The sequence below is a fragment of the Akebia trifoliata genome, chromosome 8 (assembly GCF_017979445.1).
Source record: "Akebia trifoliata isolate Shusen 1 chromosome 8, ASM1797944v1, whole genome shotgun sequence".
NCBI lineage: Eukaryota > Viridiplantae > Streptophyta > Magnoliopsida > Ranunculales > Lardizabalaceae > Akebia > Akebia trifoliata.
Genome location: NC_141382.1, coordinates 12,653,137 through 12,661,421, shown reverse-complemented (window position 1 = coordinate 12,661,421; position 8,285 = coordinate 12,653,137). Strand labels below are relative to the sequence as shown.

At 32.0% G+C, this 8,285-nt stretch overlaps 1 protein-coding gene across 1 annotated transcript; it reads right to left on the bottom strand.

The window, feature by feature from the left end:
* Positions 1-630: 630 nt before the first annotated feature.
* Positions 631-2,280, bottom strand: LOC147396164 (GDSL esterase/lipase At4g16230-like). Its single transcript, XM_086451399.1, has 4 exons — positions 2,124-2,280; positions 1,536-1,766; positions 1,181-1,436; positions 631-984 (listed from the first exon to the last, which is right to left on the bottom strand). The coding sequence occupies exons 1-4, from the start codon at positions 2,214-2,216 to the stop codon at positions 905-907; spliced, it is 660 nt and encodes a 219-aa protein (XP_086307525.1). The 5' UTR covers positions 2,217-2,280; the 3' UTR covers positions 631-904.
* Between the last annotated feature and the right edge of the window lie 6,005 nt (positions 2,281-8,285).

Below are 8,285 nucleotides of genomic sequence, written 5' to 3'. Positions count from 1 at the left end.
TCTTTTAAAAGGATAATTGATACACCAACCCGTTTAACCGTCCCCACCAGTCCTTCACTTGTTTCCATAAGAGTACCAACCATATTAATTTAGTAAGATTTCAACTCTTATTATGGGTTGTTTACCTCACCTTGTGTTATCTAAAAAATATGATTTGATCCCACACGGTTGTAGAGGAAAAAATTCTATGAACTTAAAAAACAATTCAAAAAATAATATTAATTTTCACCTTCAATTTCAATTTTAAATTTAAGAGTTCCGTTGGAAGTTCAGTAGCCGTCCATTTTTAAAACCTTGGATCAAGTCCAAATTTTTTTCAAATTTTTTTTTTGTTTCATCTGAGATTTTCAATGAAATCTAGAGGGCTATGATGTTGGATTGCCAATGTGGCAGTCTATTTGAGAAAAAACATCCCTTAGTAAGATTAAAAATCTTACTAAATTAGTAAGGAAAATGCTTTTCTTCTACTTTCTATTATTTAATGATCAAAATTAATGATAGCAGAGGAAAAACAAGATAGCGAAATTATATTATGATTTTTTAATAAGTAATGGTGTCCTTACTTATATACCAAAAAATAATTATGTTTGAACAATAAATTCTTAAGAAGTACCAATTTAACATGATAAACCTAGTTCCAAATTGAATTAATCATGATAAACCAAGATCCCAGGTAGAATATCTTATCCATCACATTATACAATAGAGCTTATTGTAGTTGTCGTACAATGTTCATACATCCTCAATAAATTCTTCCCTAATTAATTCAACCTCTTAGATAGAGTTTGATAATCTGACGCAGATTCAATGGATATACATCCTCAATATCACCATCCAATAACCGATTTGCGATCAACTTGTTTGCTGCCTCAGTAGGATGATAAGAATCCCAGAAGAAGTACTTTTACCGATCAGGACAATATGTCGATTTGGAACCACACGTAAAGAATCCCCTACAACATCCTGAGTCTATTACCTCAAAGCCTGTGAAAACCAATGGGAGTTCTAATTAAGGAAATGTTTCTTTCTCATCAAAGGGAGTTCTAATTAAGAATTTTTATGTACAAAAAATGAAAATAGTTCTCGAAATTTTCCAATAGATTATTTGATTTGAAAGATTGGCATAATTTAAGCAAAGTTGATGTGATAATAGAAGTTCTCCCAAGTATGATGGACCAACCATAATTAGTGTAACTCTGAAGTAAATCAGACACAATGCGATAAGTGTCTGCATAAAATAATCTAGCTTTGGTGAGGCTTGAGTTCTGTTCGATAACGAGATCCTTAAGCCCTTTATTGAAGGACATGGCGAGTTGATTTGTATCAGCAGCACAATTTTCTCCAACCAATGGATTTGATTCACTCTGAGATGGAATACATCCAATTGGTCCTATATTCACCACTAAAATCTTTCTTGCACCTAAACTGTGCAGTCTCTGTAAGAGAAAACATTTATATATGTGTTAGTTAGAAATGGAAATTGAGCGAAATTAAAATTATTTATGCAGGGAATGATCTGAAGGGAGAGGGATTACTCTTAATTGAAGTCGGTATCTCGTGATCAGCTGTAATATGAAATCATCTTGAGGCACTAGCATTCGTGTTCCTAAGAGGTAATTACCGAGGAAGTCATTCGACCCAATTGTAATGCTGAAGAAAGAGCTCTTTAGCAACTTTGAAGTCTTTTCCATGCCAAGGCTCGAGATTAGGAATTGTCGGGTGTTGGCAAAATTATCAATCTGTGCATCCATATGTATGCGACCAACCTAGATAGAAAATAAGATAAATTCATGAAACTTTCGATATGAAGATGGGCAAATTACTTATGCCAAAATTTGACTCATTAGATGGTCTAGACCATATAACATGTCACATTATAAATATATGTAGACAAGATCGATATTTAAAATTAATTAAATTGATTTACTTTGACATAGAATTGGGGATGGTAGAATCAGAATTTGGTTCAATTTAATTAATCCTTAATATAGTCATGGACCCTTGTATGATAATTCAGCGACAATTATCTTCAAAAATAAAATGCACCTTGAAATTGTTAGAATATGCATGAATAAATAGTTTGGCAACTAATTTTCAACACCATGGAAATAGAAATGGCTTACGAATATATAGCCAGTTTTGTTGAGAATTCCAGCTGCAGCGGAAGCGTAGTTCACCCCACATGTCGCAGCAACCTCATTCGCATTGGGGCCCATGTAAGGTGGAGGATAGCATGTCAATCCAAATTCCTCACCTAAAGAAATTAATAAAATCACAATAACACATTGTCAGATCAGGCCAGACATCGAGATAAATTTAAAACAAATCGAAGGATAAACATTGCCTATAAAATCCATCACTGTTTTGCCATTTGAGAAGCGACCAGTAGGACGATGACCAGCTGGAACAAAATCAATACCATTCGGCTTCGTATCGGCCTTTGCTAAGGAGAAAATAAAATTATTGTTTCCACCATCAACCAACGAGTCTCCAAATACGAAAATACGAGGTACGCTTTTGGCTTGAGAAACAACAACTATAATATAAAATAACACAAAAACAGAAAGAATTGAGAAAAAAACCATTGATTTTTATGTGCTTATTATTTTTACTGAAACGTAGTGATGATTCTTATAGACCACCACATGAAAATTCTAACAAAGTTCATGCATAGATGTTACTAACCACCTCCACCAAAACCTAACTATTGAATTTAAGAAGTGAAAGCTATTTTACCTAACTGTCTTCCTAAAACATTAAACTTTTTTTTGATCCGTAAGCCAGGGGATATGAAGGGCTCCACCCTTATCATTAAAATATAGGAGGCTACAGCCGACGAAAGGCACAAGTTAAGATAACTGATAAAGCATGAGGAACATTAATCTGATCACCTAAAACACAAAAAGCCTGAGACTTTGCAAGCCAATCGGCGGCCTTTTTTTTTTCCCTCTCCATAGATATCAGTGAATTTTGGTTCCAACTCTTTGATGGCACGGACGAGGAAAATGTGTTTCCATGATGGCTGTATTTGATTTTTTATGCAATTAATCGCATAGGAAGAATGTAAGTTAACAATTACTCTTGACCATCCTCTCTGCAAAGCTGATCTCAACTCCTCTAAAATAGCATAAAGTTCAGGAGAAGGGACATCATTAAGAGAAGTACCTGAACCAACAAATTGGAATCTACTCATATGGTCCACACTTGGAAAAATAATAATAAGTCCACACTTGGAAAAATAATAATAAGTCCACACTTGGAAAATATCCATGAATAGAGCATTAAAAAGGACCGAAACTTGCATAGTTGAAATGCACTTTTTAATCCAATTTAACCAAATTTTCATCACAGCCCAATTGGCTGGAAAGGTTCAATATAAAATCCCACCTAACTTTGTCATAAGCTTTCCTAAGATCGATTTTAATTACAAATAAAGGATGGCATTTGGGAAGATGACAATTTCTAACCAACTCACGAGCCAATAGAATGTTGTCCATAATATTATGACCCTTAAGCAAAGAGGACTGATTAAGGCTAACAATGGAGAGGAGACAAATATCTAGTTGGTTGGATAAAGTTTTGACTATAACTTTGTATATAAAATCACACAAAGAAATAGGCCTAAATTTATCTAATTGATTTTCATCCAACTCTTTAGTAATTAAAGAAATAAGAGTAAAATTAATCTCCCTAAGCATCTTTCCGTGATTGAAAAAAATTGAGAATAGGCTTGAGCACATCAAAGTCCACAATATCCCAGAAGAAAACAAAAAATCAGCATTAAGACCATCTGGTCCAGGAGCTTTAGACATGGGAGAATTAAAAACAACACTCTTAATTTCCTCTTTAGTAATAGGACTAGAGGGCAAAGATTTTTTGTAATGACCTAAACATTTAACATGTATCTCGAGAAAATTTATAGTTCTAATATCTAAAAATTAGAATTTAAACTAGGGATTTAAAAACACGAAATTTTATGTACAAATATTTTTGAAAAATCTAACATTACCATTAGATCCAAAACAATAGGAAAATGTACTTTAGCCTGTAAGCACATCTCAATTCGAGTTTAGTGGAAAAAAGTTATGAAATCCTTGAGTTGCATGTTAAATATCGATCCAAAAGAAGGACAATTCGACAGGATCAGAATTCTGTAAATCTAATGATACCATTGGGTTCGTATTGAAAAATCACCAAAAATAAGCTATAAGCTCGTTAAAAACAAAGCTCGGGACATAGACTTTTTAAAATTAATAGAAAAATGACCTTTACGTCCTTTTGACTCTATAAATACCAAATTTAAGTCAATTTACAAATTTTTTACTTCTCCTGCGTTCTTTCTTTTCTAAAGAGGAATCTTATCATCTTTTCACCTTCTACCATGATTTCTACCTACTTAAAGGTTCCGTTAGGATTTGGTGTAGAAGAGATTAGAGATTGACTCATTGCAAGCTTCGAAGAAAATAAAAAAAGTAGAGCTTCAACGATTTTTGAGAGACAAACTTCGACCGATTTTGAATCCACGACGGATTTCTAGACTCCTAGAACTCAGATGAAAGGCAGGAAATTTCAGGATCTTTCTAATAGTTGTAGTTTTCGTACATCAAAGATTTTGATTAAATAATTCAATATTTTTATTAAAAATTAGGAAAACTACGATATTTTTTTAAAAAATCATGTTTGATTTTACTATTTGATATTTTTGGGATGAATCCATGTTTTAAAAATGGTCCTTTTTTGGTTTGTTTGAAGAAAAATCAAATTTAAAAATCAAGAAAATCACAACTTCGAAAACCTTCATTTTGGATAAGGTTCTGTTCGTGCCATGACTAGTCATCAACAGTGCCAGCGATAGACCCCTTGGTGCCACTAACAACCATCAACACATTCCATTGGTGCCATCGACAAAAGTATTTTTCAATCACAAAAATTATTTATATTTATGACCATTTTCTTTAAAATAATTTTAAAAGATGATTATTCTTGGCAGTTAAACTTGATTAAAACTTTAATCCTAACTCGCTCAAAGCATATAGAAGATTTTGATTGAAAATTCAAAAAATAAAGTGATTTAATTTATTAAAGAGTACAAGGGATTGCATTGTAGATGTGATACCTTATGAATGAGAGTGTGGTCTCTTGTTATGTATGTATGTATGTGTGTGTGTGTGTGTTAGCGAGTGGGTATCCAGGGTTAACTTTTATTTTCTATTTTGGTGAGGTGATGTTGCATGTTTATTTGATTTCTATTATCGCGAGACAATGAGTATTTTTGTTTATTTTTACAGGTTGAGCCATTGTATGGTAGAAAGCTGGATATCTATTCCACACACCTATAATGTTAATTTCTATATATATTCCACACACCTGTAATGTGAATTTTTCTTTTTTTGTTTTAAAAAAGAAAAATTATATATATTCACAGACTCTCTAATAGATCTCAAAAAAACTATATATATGTAGCTATTTTGGGATATATTAGAGAGTATGTGAATACCTGAAAAGATAGTTTATAATATCATTTTCAGAGTGACATATTATCTTAGGATGAACGGTTGGGATGGTGAACTCCTATGTAGTATGAGATATAAAAAAGAGTAGTATCATGACTGAGATCCGAGAGATTCCTTCTTATTTTTACCAGTGAACTATGTGATTGAAAGGTAGTCTTTGGAAGTGTAGGGATGTATACTGAGAATTATATGTTCACCAGAAAAGCTAGATGAAGTTGACTAGTCATTGTTGTTAATTGCAGATTACATATATAAAATTGAACAAATAAAACTTTGGGAAGCAAAGGTCGATCCATAGGAATAGCGACCGATTCGAAACTTCTATCGACTTAAAATCAATCCAGATTTTAATAACCAAATTAAAACAGATTTGGGAAAGATTACAACTAAGAAAGAATGAAATTAAAATAAGGATTGAAATGCAATATAGAGATTAAAGGGGTCAAATCCACCCTTGCAAGCTATCTCAATGTCTGAATAGTTTTATTTCTATCTCAATCCACACAACAAAGCTCTTGTTCGTGAATCGGAAAGTCAATAGATTAAATTCTTTATGTAAATCAAATACATGTCAATACTTAAAGCAGATGTGATTATCAGATTTTTACTCAATGTTCAGAGATAAGTATGACTAAGCTTGATCTCATCTAAGCATGAATAACAGATTTAAAACATTAAATATGTTGTCCAATAGTCCCAATCACATAAGCTTTCAAAAAAATGTAATAAAAACAGAGACAATAGAACTGATCAGACAAAATTAAGATAAATTTGCTCTGATTTCATTGACCTCTCTATGTAGAGTCTAGCCAATCATCAGAAGGAACAAATTGCAATAAAGTAAAATAGAGAGAGTAGAGTGGAGAAGAGAATGGGGGTTCCTTGTTGTTCTTTGATTCCAAAAATCAACTTGAATCTCTTTCATTACAAAGCTTTAAATTAAAAACCTAAACTAAACTAAAATTGAAAGAAGAACAAAGAAGAGAGGGGAAAAGAAAGAGGAAGAGCCTCATTCTCCAAGCCTTGGAGTTTCCCCCCACCTTCTAGCCTTCCTAACAAATTAACAACACTTTTTATTTTTAGAGTTTCTCTAGGGTTTTTGGATCACTCCCCTCTAGTTGTTGTGAGCTAGATCCATTAATACAACGGTCAAAAAGCCAAGAAGCTTCAGCATAAATCCCAAGGAAATTTTTCCTAGGATCACCGCGCCACACCAAGGGGTCACCGCGGCACGATGACATAGAGGATTTTTACTCCGAGTTTTGGGTGGCTGATTTTCATTGGCTCAAGCATTGTAATGAAAATTATTCAATTTCCTTTTCTTTCCAAATTTGACTTTTTTACCTGCAATCATTAGAAATTCTTTAGTTTTGGAATTTTTAAGTGATTTGTTTTTATTAAGGAAAAATAACAATTAAGAATGGATAAATTCTCTATAATTATGGTCCTAGAAATGATTTTTTGAGGCTTGATCACACCCTCAAACCTTGATTTTGCTAGTCTTGAGCAAAAATTAAATTTAAATAACACATCTTTCATGAGATTTTTGACTGCATTTTGCATATGCAGTAAGCCCTTAAACCCCGAAGTTACTCCTAGTAGACGAGTTTGACTTGTGAAGGTTTGCAGTGAATATACCCACAAAATTTCAACACTTTATAAAAATGTCAAAATTAAAATCAAAGTATGTAAAGCGAACATAATGATATTTCACAAATCAGTCAAATGTCCTTTACGTTTGAACAAAGTTCTAAGTTTTCATTCCTCAAGTTAGAAAATTCCAAAAATAACTTGAGTGCATGTATAAATTTTTTGATTTTAAAAACATCTTTTTCAAGAACAAAATTTCACCTCCTAACTGTTAAAAATGGTCGGTTCTAACTAAGTTTTAACTTGAAAACTAAACATCCTGTCTAGGATAATAATAGGTGTGGATATTCACTTTAATACCTCTAAGGAGTTTTATCTGTGATATTCCAGCTTACTCACATTTTTACCATTGATGACTTTCACCCTATTGAACTATTTAGTCTCATTGGACTATTTCATTTTTGTATTTTTCTAATTTAAGCATCCTTGCTTTGATTTGGTCTTATTCATATATTTCTGCACTTTATTTTTGAACTTTTTCACACATCACTTTTTTTCTGGTGTTTTTTTTCGAAAAACAACTAGTCATTTTCAAGGTACCCAGTCTAATCCTATGGTTGTTGTCTAAGTCATACTAACCCCAGTTCTGTTTTTTTTTCTAACCAGCTAATTAAAGGACAAGGAAGTCAATGTTCACTAGACTAGGTTTTTCCTAACACTCTAGATAGATAAGATGGTCAACTCTTGTTCTATAAAATCTTATTTTTCTAAGTACTGAATCAGAAGTGAATTATTCAAAGTAATCTTTCCATGATTTTTTTAATGAGGAATAACCAAAAAGAACTTATGATCAGAAGTTAGGACATGAGCTTGAAATATGAAATTTATATGTAAAAAGTACATACAAATATTTTAAAGAAAATATTTTGCAAATGTTAAATATTTTTTATTTTTTCAATTTTTTTTTAAAACATGAAGGTAAACTAGAATGAAATGCAATGCAATTATGAGCTAACCTAATACCCCCAAATCTAAATGAAATATTGTCTTCAATATGTAAGTAGTAAGGAAAAAGAGAAAAATGTTAGATCACATCTAAAACGGATTGAGAATTAATGTACAAAATCTTGTTACAACTTATCTAAAAAGATTGAAAGTTATAATAATTATAATTTTTGAAAC